At 52.4% G+C, this 23,488-nt stretch overlaps 2 protein-coding genes across 2 annotated transcripts; both read left to right on the top strand.

Annotated features, from left to right (window-relative positions):
- The first annotated feature begins 417 nt into the window (after nucleotides 1–417).
- Nucleotides 418–13,169, top strand: znf608 (zinc finger protein 608). Its single transcript, XM_052068898.1, has 9 exons — nucleotides 418–942; nucleotides 4,526–4,793; nucleotides 5,161–5,248; nucleotides 6,365–8,675; nucleotides 9,729–10,167; nucleotides 10,736–10,785; nucleotides 10,870–11,020; nucleotides 11,257–11,313; nucleotides 11,655–13,169. Exons 2-9 carry the CDS (start codon nucleotides 4,535–4,537, stop codon nucleotides 11,672–11,674), a joined length of 3,375 nt encoding a protein of 1,124 aa, XP_051924858.1. The 5' UTR covers nucleotides 418–942; nucleotides 4,526–4,534; the 3' UTR covers nucleotides 11,675–13,169.
- A 1,035-nt stretch (nucleotides 13,170–14,204) lies between these two features.
- LOC127602638 (centrosomal protein of 120 kDa) lies at nucleotides 14,205–23,262 on the top strand. Its single transcript, XM_052068912.1, has 18 exons — nucleotides 14,205–14,543; nucleotides 15,170–15,326; nucleotides 15,513–15,627; nucleotides 15,699–15,843; nucleotides 16,524–16,684; nucleotides 16,794–17,216; nucleotides 17,437–17,566; nucleotides 17,637–17,808; nucleotides 17,901–18,050; nucleotides 18,140–18,325; nucleotides 18,433–18,667; nucleotides 18,758–18,847; nucleotides 19,130–19,222; nucleotides 19,324–19,485; nucleotides 19,589–19,711; nucleotides 19,783–19,881; nucleotides 22,190–22,335; nucleotides 22,746–23,262. The coding sequence occupies exons 1-18, from the start codon at nucleotides 14,495–14,497 to the stop codon at nucleotides 22,942–22,944; spliced, it is 2,835 nt and encodes a 944-aa protein (XP_051924872.1). The 5' UTR covers nucleotides 14,205–14,494; the 3' UTR covers nucleotides 22,945–23,262.
- Nucleotides 23,263–23,488: the final 226 nt, after the last annotated feature.

Below are 23,488 nucleotides of genomic sequence, written 5' to 3'. Positions count from 1 at the left end.
GTGTCCTGACACAATCTGACCATCTGGAGCTGTAAAAACATGTGAGACGGGCGAAACCGGCCATTCTAAATCCGTGTACTGTACGTGAAGAAAAAAACAAAACAACGGTGGTGTTTGCGCTTCATCTCCGAAAAACGTTACTCGCCGCCGCCGACTCACGGCGTCTCGGCTTGAGCCCCCCCCTTTCGAAAGAGAGAGGCCGTTTCAGCCTTCGCGGACGGCGAGATTCGCTTCCATTCGCCAGACATGTTTTGCGGATCGCGTGCGATTGCGCGCTTGGGACGGCAGGAAGTACAACAAGGCACCCAGTCGACTAGCGGTAGCGTTGCCTAGCAACGCAGCCGAATCCCACGCTGTCCCGTTTTGTTGCGGCGGCAGTTGGCTAACCGCGATTCGTTGTCGCCAAGGCCTTTTTTTCACTCTTTGGTCCTTCCAACAAAGTTGACGTTTCGAAAAGTGTTTGTTTGCGCAAATGGAAAATGAAGGACCTGAAAGCGGCGAAAACCTGCCGAAAAACCCGATTGGACTTTTCCGCAGCGAAAGTGGTGAAGAATTCGGACGAGTCCGCTGACGAGCGCTCTCCTTCTCCTCCTCTTTCTCCGCCTCCTCGTCGGTCTCGCTTTCTCCTCGCATCTCCCTCCTCGGCCGAGCGAGCGCGCTGCTCTGAGAGCGTCTGGGAGGGGGGTGGGAGGGGGGCGTGGGGGAGGAAAAAAAAAAGATACACATTCGAAGAAGAAGGCGGAGGAGGGGGGCCGGGGAAGCCGAAGCTGCGCACCAGGACGCCCCGCACCTGCACGACAACATCCATCCGATCCCCCCGCCACCCCACCCCACCCCCCCCCGTCCTTCCTTCCATCCGCGGATTGCGGCTTTTCGACGCTCGGACGGCCGCATGACGACGTCAGCCGCGCGGCCAAGAAGCACCGAGGAGGAGCCCACACGGTCAGTATGAGGGGAGAAGGAAGAAGCCTGAGCTGGGGGGGGCAGGGGGGGGCTATGAAGGCCACGGCGGAGGTGAGGCTTCCTCCTCCTCGTCCTGGTCCTCACACGATGCTGTGCTATTGTTGTTTGGCACGCGCGCTTTGTCTGTATCGAGGAGGCGGCGTTGTCCTTCGCTCTCCTTCCACGCCGCCTTCTTCTTTGCCTCACTTGACATCCTGGCGTGACGTCACGGCTCCAAAAGCACAAGAAGGCGAAGCGGGAGGACGCGCGCGAGAGACGGAAAAGGGGGGTGGGAGGGGGGCAAGGGGACGTCGTTCTTTTCATTCATTGACTGAGCGAGGAAGCAAAGATGGAGGAAGACGCGTGGCGGGAATGACAAGTCGCAATTCGCGCAACAACACGGGACGGGGAAGACGTGTGCCGTTCTGGGGCCGGCTGGGTCCCCGCTACGCATGTGAGCTGGCGCGTGTGTGTGTTTGGTGCTACTGTTTGTTTGTGTCCAGCACAAGTTTGTCTGCGTGTGTTGTCTGCCAGTGGCGGAGGCAGACATTTTTTTTTTGGGTCCCGGGCTTTGGCCAAGGTGAAGCCACGACTCAAATCGGGGTGGCCGAAACGGTCCCGGACGCCGACTGGTGGTCCGCACGAAAGAAAGTTCCAGTTCTGCTTGTTGTCGCAATTGTGCGGGACGTTACTCGGTTTCAAAAGAGCTCGGCATCATCATCATATCTTGTTGCGCCAGTACTGGAATCATTGCTTGGCAGCATCAGTAGTGTCTAAAGAGGTCTTGATCTGTGCAGGTGGGCCCCAGTTCACAATCCCGAAGACTTGGGCTCCACACGGACATTCAGTGCTGAGTGAGAGTCCCCCCATTTATAGGTGTTGTTGTTCCCAGTCTTGCCTACTCTGGTTCTTGCTCGATTTAATGTCACCCAGTTCTTTCTTTGGAGGGCAGTTCCACTTGGAAGATGTTGGTTTTGGGCTTTGGATCGCACCATTTAGTGCAGAGCTGTCCCATTCTCTCCATTTTTCGAGCCTGTGGTTTGTTGACCGCTCAGGATCTAAACTTTGGACGGTCATAAAGCTCTTTCTGGTCTTCTTATCAAGTCACTGTGACCATAGAGGGGGTGTCATTTTCTTGACTATGCTTTTGTGTCCTTACATGAACGTCTCTACGCATGTGTGGTGGTGCGATGGCCGCCAATCTGTAGAGTGCTGGCAGTGGCGTTGGTTTTAGCGTGCCGCTAATTATTCTGCATGTGTTGTTCAGCTCAGGATCTATTTTGTGAGCATGACACCATCTTGCCCATGCTGCCGAGCAATATTCAGCAGTAGTGCTAGAGTTCTTGTTCTCAGAGTTTTAGGATCGGTTCCCCAGTTAGAGTTGGCAAGTTTAGCTAGGAGCTTGTTTCTTGTGGCAACTTTGGACTTGAGTTTCCTTACACGTTCTGCGAAGGAGAGCGTTCGATCTAATGTGACTCCAAGATAGACGGGATAGTCTCTCATTATTCCAGTGGATGCTTCATTTTCTATTTGCCTGCTGGTTATTTAGGTGGAATGCACACACCCGCGTATTTCCTGGATTGGCATTAAATGAGTTTTGTTTATAGTACTCTGTTAGGTGTTGAAATGAGCGCGATTGGGTGGCGAGACACAAATCATCGGCATATATAAATCTTCGGATGTTTTCAAACTCTGGCTGGTCATTTGTATAGATGTTAAAAAAGTACTGGAGCCAGAACAGAGCCTTGTGGGAGACCATTTTTTTTGTGTGTTCGATATCTACTTTTCTTGCCATCCGTTTCGACAAAGAAGCGTCTGTTTGTAAGCGGCGATTGTATGATTTTCGCAATCGTTGTATTATGAACAGCTTTGGCAAGTTTCAGTAGAAGAATTCTGTGATTTCGTATGCGGCGGTCAGGTCTACAAAAACTGCACCGGTAATTTGCTTGGCCTCAAAACCATCCTCAATGTACTGAGTGAGGTTTAATATTTGGCTAGAGCATGATCGCCCTGGACGAAATCCAGCCTGGTCAAAACATAACAAACATAACAAATCCAGACCAGTAGCGGTTTTCAAACTAGGGCTTAGGGGCGTTAAGGCGATCACGGAAAACCCAAACCAGACACGGCAAGGTGCCGTCACCGGTCCGGAACGTTGCAGAAGCCGTACTCGGCTACGCCGCTGGCTCCTCCCGCGGTCGGTTGCGTTCGTCCGTCCGTGAAATGGCTCCGTGTGGAAACGGCGGAACTAAAATTGCGCAAGGTCCACAGCGAGCCGCGTTTGTCTATCATCTCACCTGTCACACCGGCTTGACGGGAGGTGGCCGTCGTGGTGGTGTCGTGGTTTTATTGCGGGTGCGTTCCAGCGGGAATCTTGTATTTGCTCTGACGATTGTGTGTCGTGACCGACGAGGCCTCGCGTTAAGACCGTTGCGATCGTGCCCCGATGGCGGCGGGATCGCGCGTTTCCCGTTGTGCGATCGTGACCTTCATTAAGATGGCGATCGACTCTTGTTTTGTGTTCTGCTCATTGCGTTAGCGTCTATTCCGTCATCCCTTTTATTGCGTTCAAAGTCATTTTCACTTCAGGAAGAAGGTGAATAGTGTGTGCGCGTTTCGCATACCCGCGAGAGGTCGAACGCGGCTATACAGGGAATACGCAAGAAAACACACACGCACACACACACACACACGTCTGGTGTGTGACAATGAAAAGGAAGATGATGGCGGAACAAAAGGGAATGTCAGGACACCGCGCGGGGGGAAAAAAAGAAGAGAGGATGAGGAAGAGGAGGATTTGGGGCTCTGGGGGGTGGGAAGAGGTTGATTGACAGGACAGGAAAGCCGATGAATGCAAAGCGCAAGTGGATGAGAAATACATCGCTGAGCTATTATGTTGCTATGGTTACCGTGGCGGTGGCAATCATGACATTCCGATAACAACCGTTTGTAAACAGATCAACAGCGATAGGTGACGACCCTTTTGGATGAATCTCTTCACCATTTCAAATGGGCACGTTTGGAGAAAATCACAATGGCCCCGTCAAGGGTGACATTATTATTTTAACACTTAAATATCGCCAGATGTTGACATCACAATGCTTGCCCGCACTTGGATATTGTGACGTTTTGATGTCACGGTCATGATGTCACAGTATTTTTTGAATTGAGAATACGTTTATAAACAGTCGTTTGCCTAAACGATATTTTTGTTCGGTTATCACGATACAGCCGCTACATTTTGATATCATGATATTTGGATACCACTATATTTGCTCTCATGATTTGGAATGTCACAGTGATTTGATATCATAATATTTTGCTCCAAGATACTTTTATACCTCGATAATTTGCTACCGCGATGCTTTATATATTGCAATGCACCGCCATGTTTTGATACATTTTCATGCTTGCAATGGAACCTTGATGGCATTTTTACATTGTGATATGATGATCTTGATATTCTGTCTCCATACAAGCCCGGAAACATGAAAAATAATGCTTGACTGTCACACTATCAGTATTTCATAGTATTATGAGTACTATTGTCGAAACATCATGCATGTGTTGCTGTGGCCTGCAGGTGGAGTCCATGTTCACTCCACCTGGCGGGGCCCCCGCTCCGGGCCAAGCAGGGCCTGCCGGACCATCGCTGCCTTTGTCCGCCACTTCCTTTGCACCTGCTGTGGCCCCGCCCATTTGTAACGCCGTGAGGACGCGCTCCGTCGGCACCAACACGCAGGAAGTGGTCCCTCCGTCCGTGGCCAACTCGGACGGCGACTTCTTGGGCCCCTGCCAGCCGGGCACCAGCGTCAACCTGGAGGGCATCGTGTGGCACGAGACCCAAGAAGGTGAGGCAACCCGTGGAACATCTGCGCTTGTGTTAATCAATCTATCAAGCTTTATTTATATAGCACTTTACATACATCACACTGAGCAAACAATACATTTTTGGCATCCTTTCTTGTCACGATAAATGGATATCACGATACATTGATATCTTGACCTTTTGATACCACAATAGCACAACAGCTTCATCTCATGGTTTGATATCACGATATCTTGATTACTCGATTTCATGATCCTTTGTTATGATGACATTTCATATGGATGTACTTTTTTGATATTTTATATCAATATCCTTTCATCTGACCATAATTTGATATCATGATACTTTCATATTGCAAAACTGTGTGTGCGTGTGCGTGTGTGTGTCAGGCGTGTTGGTGGTCAACGTGACGTGGAGGAAGAGAACCTATGTGGGAACATTGTTGGACTGCACCAAACTCGACTGGGCTCCTCCCAGGTGATGATGTCACATGTTTGTCAAAATGAGGTCAATGATTTTTTAAAATGGTCTCCCAATACTTTTGCCCAAACGTCATGATCTGTTCTTTTAATTGCACGTGTCCCTTTTGTTCAGTCAATATTTTCTTTCTTTTCAGGTGTCCCTTTATTTCATTTACGTTCCAAAACCTTTGGCCAACATGCCACTCCCACCATCCCCATTCCTTTTTCATTTCCTTTAGGTGTCCACACATCCTATTGTCCAGACATCACTTTCCGTTGGTGTCCCAATACTTTTGTCCAAAGTCCACACTAATTACTGTCGATATAATTGCCTTTGATTATTTGCGTTGACTGTGAGAAAGGTTAGTGTCTGATCTCAATTGTCACTGGTTGGTTGCTGCCGCCGGTCGGTGGCTGTTGCCATGGCGATGACAAATTCATCCGTGGTCTGAATTGCTTTGTGGACGTGCGGCACATAAATAGCATTACAACTCCACTTTGGTGATTGACGAGCACAATTAAAGTCCAGCGCAATGTCGATGAAAACAAACAACACCGAGATAGGATGAACAACAGTTTCTGCTTCTGTAGGTAGGTCAGAAGGGGGAGGAGTTTGTTGGTAGGTAGGTCTGGGAGCTGGTCAAAAAAAAACTTGGGAGTTAACTAGTTTTTCCCACTTTTGGTTTGGTCAGTAGGAAAAGTCGTTGGGTCGTATTGGTCGCTACTGGAAGCCTGTAATCATCTGGGGAGTATCGAGAGGGTGGGTAGGTAGGAAGGTTAGGGGCATGGGTTGTATTGGTAGCAGGTGGTATAGTAAGGAAGGTTGGAAGGAAGGTAGGTCACGGTTGCATTGGTAGGAGCTGTTAAGTAGGTAGATTAGGGGGCGGTCGGTAGCTAGGTAAGTATGAAGGGGTTGGATAGGTTGGCGTTTGTAGAGTGGTACAATGTCGGTAGGTAGGAGTTGGGTAGTTACGTATGTAGGAAGCTACATTTAGAGGTAAACGGGTTGGTAGGAGTTGTCTAAAAATGTAGCTTGAATGTGTAGAAATGGGTAGGTAGGTAGATATTATATGTAGGTACTTGTTTGCATCGGTCTAAAATAATATGACTGTATGTCCTCCTGTTTCTTCAGGTTCTGCGAGTCTCCGTCCAGCGACCCAGAGATGGCAGGCGGGCGCGGCCGGGGGAAAAGGTTGCGTCTTGCTTTAGCAGAGCGACCCTGCGGTGATGCGCCGCCACCGGTCAAAGTGCGAGGCCTGCCGCAACACCGTAGCCGGGGCGGCGGCGGCGGCATGGCAGCCTCGTCGGTGCACAGCAAAGGTCGGCGTGGAAGCCTAAAACTCCTCGCCACCTGCAGAGCTTCCCCGCCGTTCTTCACCACAGAGGAAAGTAAACCTTCCAACCGAGCCTCCGTCCTCCCATCCGGCAAGCGGAAGAACAAACCGCCCGCCGACTTGGACCTCAGTCTCGTTTCCTCGGCGGACATTAAAAACGGGAATGGGAAGAGGATTCGAGCCAAATCCCGCAGCGCCCCGTGTACACCGCAGGGCAAGTCAGACCCCTCCTTCCTGGACCCAGGGGGTGGATGCACCTCCTCACCTCCACAGATCCTCATCGACTGCCCACACCCCAACTGCACAAAGCGCTACAAGCACATCAATGGCCTGCGCTACCACCAGACGCATGCCCACCTGGAGGCAGAGGAGCAGAGGAATCCCGACACCGAGGAGCGACTGTCGGAGTGCGAGGACGTCATCTATGACCTTGCGGAGTCCAACAACAATGGCACCGCTGCCAACCCCTCGTCCAAAAAAGCCGCCCCGTTGTACAAGGTGACGACGGTGGGCTCGCCCAAGAACCGGCGGCTTCTCCTCAGCACCAAAACCAGAAGGAGCTCCCTACTGAAGGACGGCCTGATGGACGACCTCAGCAACCTCCCCATCATCTCCAATATGACGGTGGTTCTGGAGAACTGCATGGTGCCAGACCGTAGTACCACCGTGGAGATGCCCAAGCTGGAAGCCGAAGGTCTGATCGACAAGAAGATCCTCTCTGATAAGAACAAAAAAGCCAATGGTAAGGTAGATAAGCTATCCAAGTCGCGGGCCAACCGGCTAATTGCTCCAGCCCCCACGCCACCGAAGCTCGTTGCCATACCCGCTGCGGCGTATCCGATGGACAGTGTCCCCTCACAGCAGCCTTCCCCCGTGGCGGCTGTTGGCCTAACGAGCAAGAACTCGTCCTTGAAACCGATCAAGCCCAAGCTCAGCGCAGTCGTGCAACCCAGCCTGGTCAAAGCCACACTGCTGACCAGCAAAGAGACCCGCAAGAAAGAGAAGCGACGACTCAAGGACAAGCACAACCGCGACACAACCTCTCGGACGGCAAACGGTGACACCATTAAGGCGGAAGACGGTGCTTCTAAAATGGCCACCAAGGAGATCCCGGGTAGCCTTCTGAAGGAGCACCTGAGCAAGCAGGACGTGACGAATGGGCACAGCGAGAGCCAGGAAAGCAGAATGGCGAGTATCCGCGCCGAGGCCGACAAGGTCTACACCTTCACAGACAATGCCCCAAGCCCCTCCATAGGAAGTTCATCGCGACTTGATGCCCCCAGCGGTTGTCTGCTGTTGGGGGACAGCAAGGACAACAGCCCCGCCTATTCCGACATCTCGGATGCGGGAGATGATGGCGTGTCCTCCGAAAATCGCCTGGATGGGCTCAGATCCAAGTCTGGCTCCTCCGTATCGTCTGAAGTCAACTTCAATGGTAACCATAGCAGCGCCAGGAAGACGCCGCCCACGGTGCCCGCCCCGCCTTCTACAAAAGAGCCCCTGTCCCCGTACTACCACAGCTTTGAGCCATACTACCTGCCGGGTTGCGTGAAGGCGGACAGGCAGAACATATACCACAAAATTTCCTCTCATGATTCAAAAAGTAAAGATCGAAAGGAGGAGGCTCATGGTGATGTCGACTTTACGGACTGTAAGAAAGGTGACGGGCCGGTTGCGCCTTCTCAACTGCAGCTTGCCATGAGTCAGACCCAGACCGCCTTAGCCCAGTCGCTGTATTATGGACAGTACTCACGAGGACTTTACCTGGACCAGAAACTCCTAATGGGCTCCAAATGCTGTGAGCTAAAGCAGCGTGCCGAGCGGGGGCCAGCCGGGCGAGATAGTGACGGGGACATCAGACACACCGGCGGGGCTAAAGGTCCAGAAGGTGCTAAAGCCTGCTGTCCCAAAGCCATCCTGTCCTACTTGGAGGAGAGGGGGGAAAGAGGGCTGGCTTTGAAGGTGGACCAGCACCACGTCTCGACCAAAGACTGTGAGGACATCAAGTCACCTTCCTCCTCCTCATCGTCCTCTTCCTCCTCCTCCTCTTCATCGCACCACAACCCCAACACTCAGACAGATCTGGACTCAAACATTTCCTATTCCAGCGTAAGTTTTTCCCTCTGTCTCTAACCGCCGTCCATACTGTTGTGCTTTCATGACCAATCGTTCATTCGATGTGTAGAGACGCTCACGCCCAAGCTTGAGACTGACCAACTGGGCCGTTGTTTTGTTGCACGTGTCGTCTGATCACAGGTAAATGTCAAAGGGCAACTTTTTCACGGGTTGCCATGTGCTGCCTGTACAGATTCTTAAGCATCCCTTGGGGGACGTGCCAATGGGCACCCGCCATCATCCTCCTTGCGGTCAAAGCGCCTGACAGGTGGTCTCTGATCACGCAGTGTTTCCTATATAGATCATTTCGAACAGTTTGTCACGGATAAATGCCAGGGTACTTCCAGATGGCAGACAAATGAATGGCTACCGCTGATCTGATCTGACGTAAAAACAGCAAAACCTGTGGGGGGAGGTGATAAATACTGTGGATAACACAACTCTGTTTAAAGGATAACGGCAAGTAGGTCATCATACCAGAGTACATCACTAGACAGCCTTGACTTGGCCAGACCCTCCTTGATCCTACGTCTGTATTTACACCACGTCCATGTTTGATGAAGTATAAGTTACAGATGCGGTTCCGTCTCGCCTTCTGGCACTTTACCTCGACAAACGTCTTTTGGCTGAGGCTTCACAGATTCAAACCAGAGCAATAAACCAGAAGGCAAAATCAAATCATCGCCGAAGCCATTTCCCCTGTTTTCCTAAAGGCTCTGCTTTGATCAAATGACATACACTACACGGTTTTGTTTTGTTTTTTTGTGGGTTTTTTTTGTACTCGTGGCGCTGTCGAAGCTATTGCCGCCTGGAAGTACGAGTGACATTATCATGAAAAGGTCTATAGTAGCAGAGGTGGGCAGAAAACCGGAGGTGCCAACCTGATCCAAAAAACATAGATTTCTGTCTGACCTTGATGAAGGTCTTTGGTTTTTGGTTCGGCTCCCGGACAAACATGTGGACTGACCTCAAATGACTCCCGCCCACCATTGTTAAAGCAGACTTATAGCCTGGCACCAGCACCAACACTTGTCCCCATCAATTTAGCCCCCAGACGGCTCCCTGTGGCCCCACCGCCTGGCTCACAGCAAATTCCCAGAGCTGCAGAGTCCTCTCGGCGAGGCGGCCGACGAAGGGGACACGGAGAGGTCAAAGGAGTGGGGAAGTACTACCGAGTTAGCCGGGCCCAAAGTGACCTCAGCGGGAGGAGGCATCGCTCGCGATGCTAAAAAAGTCCACGGACCGCTCAACCTGCCACCCGCCGCTGACCCAGACGACTCCGATGGCCTGGATGGGCTCCAGGAGGAACCCATGAGGATCCTGTTGGGGGAGTCTCAAAGTGCACGTGCGGCCGTGTCCCCTCCAATGACCCCCCAGAAGCCCTACATGTACCAGCACTGCTCGTACCCGCCCTACCTGGCTATGTGTGAGAGCGGCGGGAGTTCCTACAGGGGGCCGTCACCCACCCTAGTCCACAACTACCCAGGTAAGGAACAAAACTGGACACGTCTGTCCATTTTCTTTCCTACCCGACTTGACCATTTTTCTGGCATCCGGGGTCATGTCAAATGTATAATAAGAACCAAGACGGTCAGCGTGAAGAGTTTAGTTCCCAGCGCTCGTTTTCTCCAACCCTGTTCTTGCTCTACTGTGTCAAAGACACCAAGATCAAATTAGGGGTTGAAGTTGATCTGACTTCGAAGGTAGGATGATATGGTGTCAGTATTGCAGCTGTGTGAAAGGGAATTTTGGAAGTTCGGGACTGGGACTGGGATTGCGGTTTCAAGTTGTACCACCTGACACTTATTTCTGAGGTCGCTGATTCGTCTGAAAGACACCGACACCAAATTGGGGATTGTGGAGTCCGGATTTTCCCGGCTTCCGAGGTGGTATCTCTGGTGTAACAGAGGCAGAAATGTTGGCTGTGAGAAATGGAAAAGCTCGCCTGTGTCATTTTAAACACACAACACTTCACCTGCGGTGGCAGTCCTGTGTGAAAGGCATGATCCATTTTGCGGCGGATGTGTACTGAACCTTGAAATGTGTCCCTGAAGGCTTCCACTACCCTTTGTACGGCAAGACGGCGGGCCGGGAGGAGTCCGAGGTAAGATTTTTTTTTTGTAATTTATTTTTTAGTTATTTAACGCGGTCATGGCAGAACTCTATGTGTGTGTGTGTGTGCGCCTAGCCAAACGATAAAGGTCCCCACGAGGCGGAGCGCGAAGTGGACCAAAGCGACCGAGGCCACACGACGTTGGGCCGACACCTTCACACGCACCATCACACACACCTGGGACTCGCGTACAACCTGGTGGCGGGACAGTACGACATCTACCCGGGTAGGCGCAGCACAACACAACGAAATACACGTCAATAAACAATATTCAATAATTAAGTACACGGCACACTAGGTCGGGTCGCCACCTTGCAGATCTGACTGAGCGACAGAAAAGGTTCTCAGGCGAACTTGACATTTTGTGATACTATTTTGTGCTGTGATCGGTTGATCTCCGTTTCGTGGGTGTAGCTTAGCAATTTTACAATAAGATTGACTTGGTGCCATTTTGTGTTAAAGGTTTAAGCTCCAGGTCGCTGGTGCCTGGTCCACAGGTGGCAGGACGAACTGCGGCTGGTAGGTTTCGCACACGCACACCTTCATCAATTGATTTAATTATTAATCATTAGCTTCTTAGCGCTGGCTAATGATGATTTGACCATAATCACTCCACGGTTGTTAGCATGTTGAACAAAATGCTGATGTACGCAGTGTTCTATAAATCATTTGTTGACCAAAATGCTAAATGTGCTCCCAAGGAAATCCTCATAATGTTGTTTCCTCTTTTGTCAATTAATGTGCGAGGGGAGAGCTCGTGTACATCAAAAAATAAAAGAAAATAAAAAACCTACATTGAGTGTATGCGCTACTCATATATCTGTTGGATTATATAACATACCCTTGTCATGTTTCCACAGAGAGCGAAATGAAGAAGTAGTGACTTGGCAGAAGGAGAAAAAAAACAAGTATCATTTCTTACTAGCGCCACCTACAGTACGTACATTGTTCCGTACCACACCGGAAGTGGACTTTGGAGAAGGACAAGTGTATAGCGGTGTTTGGAAAGGCACATTATTGTACTGACTGAATGTACTGATGATGAAGATGATGACAATTAATGCTCCGTTTGTATCGCTAACCGCTAACTCTACGTGTTGATTATATCGTCCTGCTGTATGTGAGCGTAGCCCTTCTCCTTCACGCCGCTGTACATACGCGTTTCATAGTCATGCGCTCATTAGCATGCACTCACCGCCACTGGATGTGCGGGAGGAGGGGGGCGGGGCTTCCAGGGGATGCTGCGTTCAACAAAAGTGGGAATACTGATTTCCCATTACGAAAAGTGAGCTAATTGAGCGAGGTGGCCTTATGTCACGTTACAAAACAATGCCGATAGTATTTGGAAAAAAAAAACAAAACGATGTATTTGAATTTACCTGATAAATAGAGGTCCTCACCACTGCAATTACAACCGTGCAGTACTTTGAATAAAGCAGTTCGGATTGCGTTAAATGTGACATTTCCGACTTCTCAGCAGCCCGTGAACGCACCATTAGATAGCGTCAGCATATAGGAATAGAGTAAAATAAGCTTTGATAAGTAACTTCAAACAAGGGATCTTTTTTTTTCCAGAGCGACATATTCCACCATAGTTTCAGCAAAGCTCCTGACGCCCATGGAGGAGCGTGCCCGCATTCTGATTGGTCGTTTTTCTTCGGCCGGTGTGGTTTCTTGCAAATCAAATTAGAGCCGAGTGAAATGTTCGGCCTCAGGACTGCATTTATAACAGCACATCTCGAGCAAAAGCGGCACATCTGAACTGGGACTCCCACAATCTTTTGCTGTTGCCCTGATCTCCCCCCCCCTCCCCCCCAACCCCAACCGTAACGTGCACCCACCTCTTCCTCCAGTGAACTACCTGAGCCTGTGATGCTGGATTTCAAGTGGCCAATAGTGATATGAAATACAAGATGTGGTGCTACTCTTTGACTTGAGCCCCCCCACCCCTACCCCCACCCCTCTCCCTTTGCAGCCATACTCCCACGTCAATGATAATCTTTAAAAAGTAGCAAAATGTAATGAATCCAACTTGAAATGATCATGTCATGTGTTATGATGTAATGTGTCCTCCAGCAACAGCTCTGCCTCACTCCATGCAAACGACATGCGTACAAACGATGTCGTAATAATACGTAACGGTACATACATACTACTTGAACATGGTGATACGATGTCTGTTTACAAAATGCTACCACGGGGGGGCACTGTTGTCGTCGTCATCCAGTGGCCGTGGTATATCCACTGAATATAAATTCATATATTATAATTAATATTGCTCTGAAATCAACATACAACCTGCTGTTGCTTTTTTTATACTGTATATGCCTTAATTCATATGTTTGGCAATCACGATTAAAGGATGTTTATGTGTGCGTGTGCATGTGCATGTGTGTGTGTGTGTGTGTGAGTATATATATGTATATATATATATATATATATATATATATATATATATATATATATATATATATTATATATAAAAAGAGAGAGAGGAGTGTTTTTTTCTACTCAAAGCATCTTAATCAAATTTGCGGGTTTTCGCTTGCATCTCATCTAATTACAATAGTTATTGTTGTAATTGATTCCAATGTTTAATTTTAGGATCCTGCAATTGGCTGGCAACCCGTTCAGGCCGTCTCCCACCTGCTGCCCGAACACAGCTGGAACAGGCTCCAGCACTCCCGCGACACTTGTGAGGAGAAGCGGATCACAAAATGGATGGATGAATATTCAGATTAATTCTATTTCAATTATTTGTATTAGACTGATGGGAAATGAAAGATTACGATATGTTAAAATGTTTCTACAAATCCAATAATGTAGAATGTAAAATCTCAACCAAATGAAAATGTCCCACATGGAAAAAAATACTTCAGTAACATTTATTCAGTCATAATCCGAGGCGCTTTTTCCTCACGAGGGATGCTGGCATGCTGGAGCCTCTCCGGGCTGTCTTCAGGCAGTCAACTTGGTTGACGGGCAATCGCAAGGCACACATAGACAAGCCACCATTCACACTCACAGTCACACCTCTGGCCAATTTAAAGCGTTCAAACAACCTACCGTGCGTGTTTTTTGGAAAGTGGGACGAAACCGAAGTACCCAAAGGTAACCCACGTAGGCACAGGGAGCTCATGTCAACGCCACACCGGAAGGCTGGACGCTGGAATCGAACCTTGGACCTCCACACTGTGAGGCGGGTGTGCTAAGCGGTCGAGTCTCGTGTCGCCTACAGTAACTTTTATTTTTCTATTATATTTGTTATATATTTGTATTTATTGTTACTTTTATAAGTCTTATTATTAACATTATTCAATCATTTTCAAAACCTATAATGACTTAAAAGCGACAAAAATAGCGTCAAAATGTCTGACACATATTATGTGTATCCATCGTATTATGTCTGCAGTTCCAACGCCAACCAGTTGAGGTCAACCTAACCCCGAGAGGCTCCACCTCTAACTTCCGTCTCCAAAACCCAAAAGGAGTGGCGCCAAAGCTTGACAACAAGGCGGCTTTTCGCTTTTTGCAACGGGCGATCCCTAGAAGTTTTCTTTTCTTCACAAATCTCATCCTCAACGAGTTGTCCCCCCCCCACCCCTCCCCCGTTTTCTTACACTCCCCTCGACAAATGCGGACTTTATAGCGACAAAGTCTCGCGAGTGTTCCCAATCTTTCTGCCCGTCCAGATGTCAACATGGCTCGGAAGAGCGAGCAACTTCTCATCGTGTTATCCATCCTGGAAGGTGAGCGAGCGGCAATTGTCAGCGCCACTCCAACACTTAACACTTGGACCCTGTTAAGTCACATTTATCTTCTTCTTTTCTTCGTTTTTTTATTAGTCGTGCGTCCTTCGTCGCGCGTCGCTTTAGCAAGCTAACGCGCACAGCTAATAACTTGTTTCGAGTGTTAAAACTCTCATCCTAAAAATAAAAAAAAAAACACGACAGACGGCAATTTATTACGACGAATATTGAATATCGGACAATAAAGTTACAGCATTTTTAAACGGTCTTTAAATCGTCAATATGTTAATACTTAAGAGAGTTACACCGTTTTCAATAAACGACATGAATTTGTTAATATTCAATTAGTTAGCCGCAATTGAGTTGACATCACTTTATCGGCGCGGTCTCCTGGTGGACGGCTCTCCTGCGTCCCCCCCCATTTCAGATTTGGCAACACACAATTGGGCAATGTGCTCATGGTCATGGTCATCAATGTCATGGTCTTCGGCACGGTAAAAATTGGATGTAACTTGGTCTGCATGCCGCAAACAGCCTCTTGGTGTCAAATTCAAACAAGAAGGTCAACACATTGCTGCGTGGTGTTACAAAGTTGTCCGTGGCCGTAATTTTGACCTTGCGGACAGGTCGCGACTTCCCCAAGTGCCCTCGGCTCAGCCTGGAGGTTCAGGCGAGCTTCGACGGCGAGCAGCTCACCACCGACCCTGTGGAGCACCTGGACCAGCCGCGCTTCAGTACCGAGCTGGCCTGGGAGCTGGACCGCAAGATGCTGCACCAGCACAGGTGTGTGTGGCAGTGTCATGATTTGGTCTTGGGGGGGGATAATGGACTTGGTTGGAGATGGAGATTGATGAGGAACAAGGTCGAGAATGAAATAGAGTCAGACCCCCAGATTAAAGTCCTGATCTGAAGCTGACAGTATATTGTGATGGAGGTCTGACGCCATAACGTGACTAATCCCGTGTGCAGACTGCAGAGGACCCCCATCAAGATCCAGTGCTTCGCCGTGGACTCCAGCAGCGACAGCAGGGACAACGTGGGCTACATCGTGCTGGACCTCAGATCCGTTCAGGAAGTCCCGCAGGTTCCGTCAATCGGCCGTGGCGACCCGTCACCGCGCCCCTTTGACGTCGCTTTCGCCGCGTGTGTCGTCAGGACCCTCGCTGGCACACGCTGCTGAGCAGCAAGTACACCAAGAAGAAGCCCTCGCTGCTCCTCAGCATGGTGCTGGAGAACGACGGCAAGGCCACGCCGCCGCCGACCGCTCCCCGAGCGTCCCGAGACAAGAAGGCTGTAAAAGGTGCTACTTCCTGTTTGTTGTCTTTTGTTAAGCCACACCCCTCTTTTCTGTCTTGAAACGTCATTGCGCATCACCTGTCCGCTTTTGTGCGTGAAACGCCTTCAAGTGTGTATCCACTTGAAAAGGATGACGAAGGCGCCGTCGTGTGGCATCTTTGTGCCAATGAACTGTGTTGAAGTTTTTGAGGAGCTCCATTGAATCAACGATAATTGTTTGCAGCACCTCATTTGGGGAGGGGGTGGAGGGGGGGAGTCGGTTGAAGTTAGGAGTGCAATGAAGGATTGTGTTCATCATGGATTCATTTCTTTTGGTTTCGAATGACTTTTGCTCGCCCGTCTATGGCATTTTGTGCATTAGCATTTTAGCATTTAAGCTACGCAAACTTGGATGAGACAAAATGACTCGAAATTGGCAATACGCGAACCGAGAGTGGCACGAAACCACTTGAAGCACTTGCTCGAATCCAAACTTGAGGTGGGACTAGGAATTTTTCGGATGGCCGCAGGGAAGAACGCGGAAATGGACTTTTCAAGGGACAAAAGAAGCCCCTGCTCTCGTGGGGGGGGGTAATACTTTGGGCCAAACCAAGAAAGTTTTTGCCGCAGCCATGAAGGGAACCCGTTTTAGTTCAAGCGCTAAAATGCTTTTGTCATCCCATGTCCCGTCCGCGACCCCCCCAGCGCCCGACTCCGGCCGCCCCCCCGCCCCGCAGCCGCTCCCGGACAAGCTGGAGGCGGTCCTGGTGCCCGAGCGGGGTTACCATCAGGTGGGACCCGACAACGTCGCCAGCGACATGTTTGTGCTGTCCGTCACCGTGGCGTTTGCCGCCAAGTTGGAACAGGTGAGAAGGATCCCGCGCCTGCGGCCGGCAACTTCCTGCCGCGTAATCGTGAGCGCCGTGACCTTTGAACTTTGCCGCGCTTATCCGTTTGGCTCGCTGGTGTTCGCAGTTAATCCCCGGCACGTTCGAGCTGTCATCGGAGGACGCCGGCTTCTTCTTCTTCTACACGTTGCTGGGCAACGACATCACCACCGAGCCCTTCCGGAACATCCTGGCGCCGGACTTCCAGCCCGAGCGCGCCTCGTTGCGCATCCGCAGCAGCGCCGGCGCCGTGCGCGCCTTCCTGTCTCAGCAGCCCCCCCTGCAGATCCACCTGTGCTGCGGCACGCGCTCGCTGGGTGGCGCCGACGTGCCGCTGGCCGCGCTGGCCGGGCTCCCCGTGGACCTGCGGGAGGGGGCAGCCACCGTGGAGGGCGTCTTCCTGCTGCGGCCCCCCGCCGGCGTCGGGCCGCCAACGCCGCTCGCTCACTTGCAGTCCAACGTCAGCGTGGCCGTAACGCTGCGCCGCGAGGACGTGGCGCCGCAGCTCCAGGTGAGCGGCGCTCGCTAACGGATTCTCTTTTTTTTTAAAAAATAATAATGCTGCTCCCGGGTGGAAGGAGCAGCACGATTTTCACTGAATTGAAGCAAAAAATAAAAGATATTTTCTTGATCATTTTTTGGCTGCTGTAAAGTTTGAAAAAAGCAACTTTTCTTCTCTCCAAACACGTTTCCATTCATTTCAGTGACTTTGCTCGTCTTTCCGCCTCCAGAATTTGCCCCCCCAGGAAGGATGCAAGCCAAACTCATTGACGCTCGCCGCGCCCTACGCCAAGGACCAAATGGCCAGTTCCACTCCGATCCGAAAGCCTCCCGACGCGACGGCGTCACAGAACGGCCACGGTGGGTCCCGCTCCATCCGCTGACCTCTCGGCCCCGCGACCCCTCTGACCCCCGAGCGCGTCTCCGGCAGACGCCGAGCCGCTCGCTCCGAGTCAGGCCCGGGGCGACGGCGCCGCTTCCTCCGTCCTGGCCTCGGCCCCCAAAGCGTCCATCCCGCCGTCGGCGCATCGCTTCTGTTTCTCTCTGGATCTGTGCGGGCTCAGGCAGACCGGCCTCCCGCACCCTGTGGCCGCTACCGTCAGGTGAGGGCGCCGCGCGCCTCGCGGTAGTTTCCCCTCGGATCAAGAAATACACGTTTGCGGAACGGCGCCAGTCTCGTGTGTGTCCCGGCCAGGTACTCGTACGAGTTCTTCGGCAGCGCGGCGCCGGTGACGACCGGCCGGCCGGTGGAGCTGCGCAGGAACGCCGACGTGTCTCCGCCGCACTCGTACTGCGCCTTTGACTTTGCCGCCGTGCCGCAGCAGCTGCAGGAAACCTTCCTCAGGTGGTGACGCAAACGCCAGCCGCTAGCGCTTCTGCGAAAGCAAAGCTGCGTTTTTAGCCATCCAAATGTTTGTCCCGCGTCTGCGCCAGAGTGCCTCTGGTGTTGGAGCTCTGGCACAGGGACGGCGACGGCGCGGCGCCTCTCCCGATTGGCCGAGCCTCGCTGCAGCTGTCCCGCCTGCTCGCCGCCGAGAGGACCCGACACCCGGCCGGTGCGAGCGAGGCGGCCTGGCGCAGATCTCACCGGGACCGAGTGCCCTTTTTCTCCACCCTCAGGTGCCTGCGCCACGCGACGTTCAGCGCGTGACCCCCCCCCCCCCCCCCCAACGTGGCCTCCGGCGGGCGTACAACTAAGCGCCGCCGTCTTCTTCCCCGCGGGTTAGTCCCAACGAGAAAGTGGCCGAGTTGAGCTTCGTGGCCACGCTGGACGACTTTGGACTGGTGAACGCCGCCGACCTCCCCGTGTGCGATTCCGCGCCGAAAGAGGACGCGGGCGCGCTGCCCGCGGATGCGCCTGCGCCCGCCGGCCCGCCGCCGGCCCGAGATACCGCCGAGTACCGCGCCGCCCTGGAACTGGAGATGTGGAAGGAGACTCAGGAGGATCTGTTCAATGATCAGGTGCGCAAACCAGAAATCCGTCCGAACCAGAACTTTCTGTCACGCCGCGTAAAAAGACGAACATCTGTCGCCGTCGTTGTGCCCGCGCAGCTTCGGAGGAAAGAGTTCAGCCACATGCAGGCTCTGGCGGAGGAGTGGCTGCGACGGGAGAGCGAGAGAGAAGCCTGGGTGAAAAAAAAGGTACAGGCCACACATTCCAGTGTCGCCAGTCATGGCAAACCCCCCCCCCCCCCCCAAAAAAAACGTCAAACCGCTCACAACTCCGGCGGTCCGAACTTTGGACATGTGGGAACGGAAAGGTGACGGGACAGAGGCCGTCTGGAGAGTCGTTCACGCCTTCCCCCGCTCCCTCGTCCTTTTCGGCACTCGCGTGTTATCATTGAACTAAGTTCATGATGTCATCAGCACCAAACCCCCCCCAACCCCCCCTCCCACTTCTCATGGTGACTTGGTGTGCCGTAGGAAATGGAGTGCAGTCGTTTGGAGGAGCAGCTTCACAAGACTCTGTCCGATCTGGAGACAAAGGAGAAAAATCTGGTGGAAGCCGAGCTGAAGGTGCTCCTTCTCTCTGACGCGTCCTCGGCGATGTTTATGACCCCCCCCCCCCCCCCCCCCCCCCCCCCTGTCCGCGCTGACATCTCGGCCGCCTCCTCAAGACGCAAAGGCTGCAGCGGGACCTGCACGCCGAACACAAGCTGGGCCAGAAGGAGGCGCAGGAGAGCGTCAAGAGGCTGCAGCTGGAGTGCGACCACCGGGTGGCGCTGGAGCGCGACAAAGTGCGCCTGATGGAGGAGGAGCGAACGCGGCTGCTCAAGCAGGTACCGCCAAGAAAACCGGTTTGACACCCCCACGAGATGGTCACGTCCATTATCTGGTTGTTGAGAAAGAAATTGTGTTGGGGGTTGCGTACGTGTTCTTCAGATCACCGACGGCGAGAACCGCTACAAGCAACTGGAAAAAGACTTCCATCACTTCAGGGAGCAGCAGAGCGTCAAGCCCCAAGCGCGCCTCCAATCCGAGATCAACATCCTGACTCTGGAGAAGGTAAGCGGCCGCCGACCAGGACGCCTGAGCGCGGGCGGGCCGGTGTTGACTTGGCGATTCTTGTCCACAAGGTGGAGCTGGAGAGGAAGCTGGAGGCCACCACCAAGTCCAAACTTCACTACAAGCAGCAGTGGGGGCGAGCGCTGAAGGAGCTGGCTCGCTTCAAACAGGTACCACGCGAAGGTTTGCTTTCGTCTCGCTCCTCCGCCCGGACACGCCCCTTTCCCAAAACCTCGGTCAAGTCTATCCTTCCCGCTGTCCCACAACTCAACCGGCCGCCCCCCCCCAAATGTGATAAAAGGTCCACCTCCGTCTGGAGATCTGCACCGCAATTCCGCAACTCACATGAAATATATTTTACTGCCACAAGATGGCGACAACCCCCCCACCACCACCACTCCCCCCCCCCTCCCACAACTGTGCTGGCTTTCACTGTTCCCCCCTTCCCCTCGCTCTCCATTTTTCACGTTGGACGCGTTGTTTTAGTTTTCGTCATCTCGCAGCGCCGTCGCCGAGGTTGCGGCGGCGGGACGAATGTTGCTTTTCCGCGCGGGAGGCGGCGGGATTGAACGCGCGGATGAAAGCCCCCCCCCCCCGGAAAGCTTTTCAATCCCAAATATTGGGACAAGCGGCGCCGGTCCATCTTCCCCGAGCGCAAATATTGGGACAGTAACGAGGTCCGGCATCCATCTTGTTATTGTTCGGGCCCCCGCCCGCTCGTTCGGACTTTTTAACGGGCAGAAAGTGTTGAAAGGAAACGTGTTTAGTCTTCTTTTTATGGAGCCGACGGAGCGCCTGCGCCGGGACCACACAAACATTCCAAAATCGTCCGCTGGCCATTTATCTTCTTCTGAGCGCGTCTCCTTTTTGTTTTGCTGGCGAGTTGACTTCTGGGAAGGGCGCTAACGTCTGGTCGCCGAGACCGCGCGCCATCGCCCGTCCTATTTCGGCGGCCATTTTCGGGATCGACCGCTAGTGGGCTATCAGGGGAGAAGCGAGGCCTTCTCTGCTGGCCCAAACGCGACCGCCAGCGTTTCCCACTTCCAAGCCGACGCGGGGCCGCCTTTGATGCATCGCTGCCATCTACTGGTGGTTGTGGGCCAGTCAAGTTAGCTTGAGGAAAGCCTGAAATTCCAATTGGAGCAGCATCAGACCCGTCGAGTCAAGAAAAAAACAAAATGAAAGAAAATTGGGTTTTGTCACTATTCTTGCCTTCAGCAGTAGTATTTGCCCCCCCCCCCATCGTCTCTGCGTCGGTTGCGGCCATTGAAGGCGCGGCCCGCCACTTGGCTTGACCTCGGTGTCCGACAATGGAAATTAGTCCGTCGGAGGGGGGGGGTCGCCGCTGTGAGATGAATGACTCGATGAGTTTTGGGAGCTTTTGTGCCGGCGGAGGACGTGACCTGGACTTGTCCTTGGCAGCGCGTCTCGCCAGCGTTTGTTATTCCAGCAATTAGCCGTCGGCGCTGGCTAATCCAGACGGCCGCTGGCTCCTCGGGGAGCCGCTTGTGTCAACACGCGTGTGCACGTGAAGCATGTTTTTCCTCCGTTGCCCCCATCCCGCCGAGCTCCACTTTTCCCATCCACCGTCGGGCTGGGGTTTTTTTTTTTTTTCCTCTCCGCCACATGCTGACAAACTTGCTTCTGTCCCACCTTCACTGTCTGGCTGGACCCCGCCCCCCACCCCCCTGAACATTATCAGATTTTTTTTTCTAAATTCAGTCCAGGCGTTTCCATGTCATGCAAAATAATCGCGTGTCGCCGATTGAAATCGCAGTCGTGCTGTTTGAGACGATCAAAAGGAGTCGGTGTGATTTCTGGAAGGCATTGGCGCGCCGCCACGTTGACCGTGGTCAGCCAAAAGCCAACTTGAGGCGCGAGGTCAAACTTTTATGAAAAGGCCGACTTTTGGAATTTATGCGTCGCGTCGGCATTCAAACGCCACGGAGCTTTTTTTTTTGTTTTTGCTCGGGTGATTAACGAGCGACTCGCCGAACGCCGAGCGAGCGAGACGACAGTTATATGGCTTGGAGGCGCACCCCCCCCCCCCCCCCCCCCGGCCCCCTCTCCCCATCTCGTCAGCCGGCGTGAGAATGCCTCGGCTCTCGCTGCATTTTTCTCACGGAGGTTTCCTGAAAAAAAGGGGGGGAAAATTGTGTACGGTGAACCCTCGTTTATCGCAGGGATACATTCCAGACTCGCCCACAATGGATGTACACCACCCCCCCCCCCAAAAAAAAAAAGTGAATCCTACCTGATTTATTCCTAGCGCCTGTTCTCATCCTCCCGATGTCCAGAAAAACTCGCATGACATCACTTTGGAAATCAAGATGAAAAGGTTTCAGAAACTAAAAAAAGCAAACTAAAAGTTGAAGAAATTATAATTCAGTCCGGCGAAACGGTCATTTGTTGTTATTTATTTGTTGTTGTTTTTCCTTCCTGTCAATCGACGGCCACCCCCCGTGTGGACGTTTGCAGCGCGAGCAGGAGAACGCCGTCATGCGTCTGAAGAAGCAGCAGGCCGAGTTGGATGCCGTCCGGCTGCGCTACGTGGCGGCCGAGGAGAAGGAGGCGGTCCGGCAGGAGCGGCGGGAACTGGGAGACATCAGGAACCGCCTCAACGGGTGAGCGCAACTCGCGGCTCGAAAAGCATCGCCGACATCGGTTCTTCATCCGCTGCGGGGCGCCGGCGCCCATTTTTCTTTGGATCAAAATCATTTGGATCAAAAGTGGAGGTGGGAGTTCACCAGGGTTCTGTTCTGAGCCCCTTCTTATTCGCTATGGCGATGGTGGATAAAACTGGGACTTGCTGATTCGCTGTGGCCAAGAATCAGAAGATTTTTCTCCTTTCAAAAATTCCCTTTCCCCAAAATTCACATCCTGCCCCATTTGAAATTCACAACATTCAGTTTGCCTTTTCACCGAGCCAAGAGAACGTAAACATTCACGCAGAATGTTCACTGTGAATAAAATAACCCCCCATTATTTGGGTCGACATTCACGTTTGCAACTTGTTCCTTATTTCTTCGCGCAGGTTGAAGCAGCAGCAGGGCGACGTGGGCCCCGCTTCCTCGGCCCCCCTCCCCGGCGTCAGCCACGGCGCCGAGGAACACCTGAGCCGCCTTCTGGAGGAGCGCGACACGCTGCTCCGGACCGGCGTCTACGGCCACGACGACCGCATCATCGCCGAGCTCGACCGGCAGATCGGCGACGCCATGGCCGACGCCAGCTGACCGCCGGCCGCCGCGCGGGCAAGATCGGAAGCGCAGCGGAAAAAAGTGCCGGCGCGTTTGAGGCAAAGTGTTAGCGGGCTTATGCTAAGCTAGGCTAACCCCATGTCGCGTGTCAATAATGGTGAGAGCTCTTATTTATTTTTAATGATGTGTTTGACTAGCTGTGAATGTGTTTTGAAAGGAGTCGGCGCAATCGGCCGGCGCCGTAGCCCGACCTGAGACATTTTCTGATAAAACGTCACAAAAAGTCACTTTGTCCTCTCAATTTTTAAGAATGAAATAAAAGCAGCATACTGTATGATGCTGAAATACCACTTGTGTGTCTGGCCTCCCATTCACCAAATTGTGGTGTCGCAATTTGACGCCTTCCACTCTTGTCCTGAACCGAGCTCGGTTTTCGATCCACGAATTGACCATTGAATGAATGAAGTACTGTCCCGACCGGCGAAAATACAAGCCAATGTTTGCTGACGCTTGCTTCAACAGGTGTCGGTAAATATGGCAACTTGCCCCACCCCCATTGCCGCGGCAACGACACCAGCGC

The sequence above is a fragment of the Hippocampus zosterae genome, chromosome 6 (genome assembly GCF_025434085.1).
Source record: "Hippocampus zosterae strain Florida chromosome 6, ASM2543408v3, whole genome shotgun sequence".
NCBI lineage: Eukaryota > Metazoa > Chordata > Actinopteri > Syngnathiformes > Syngnathidae > Hippocampus > Hippocampus zosterae.
The sequence above is the reverse complement of the archived record's forward strand: the minus strand, read 5'-3'. Positions and strand labels throughout refer to the sequence as shown.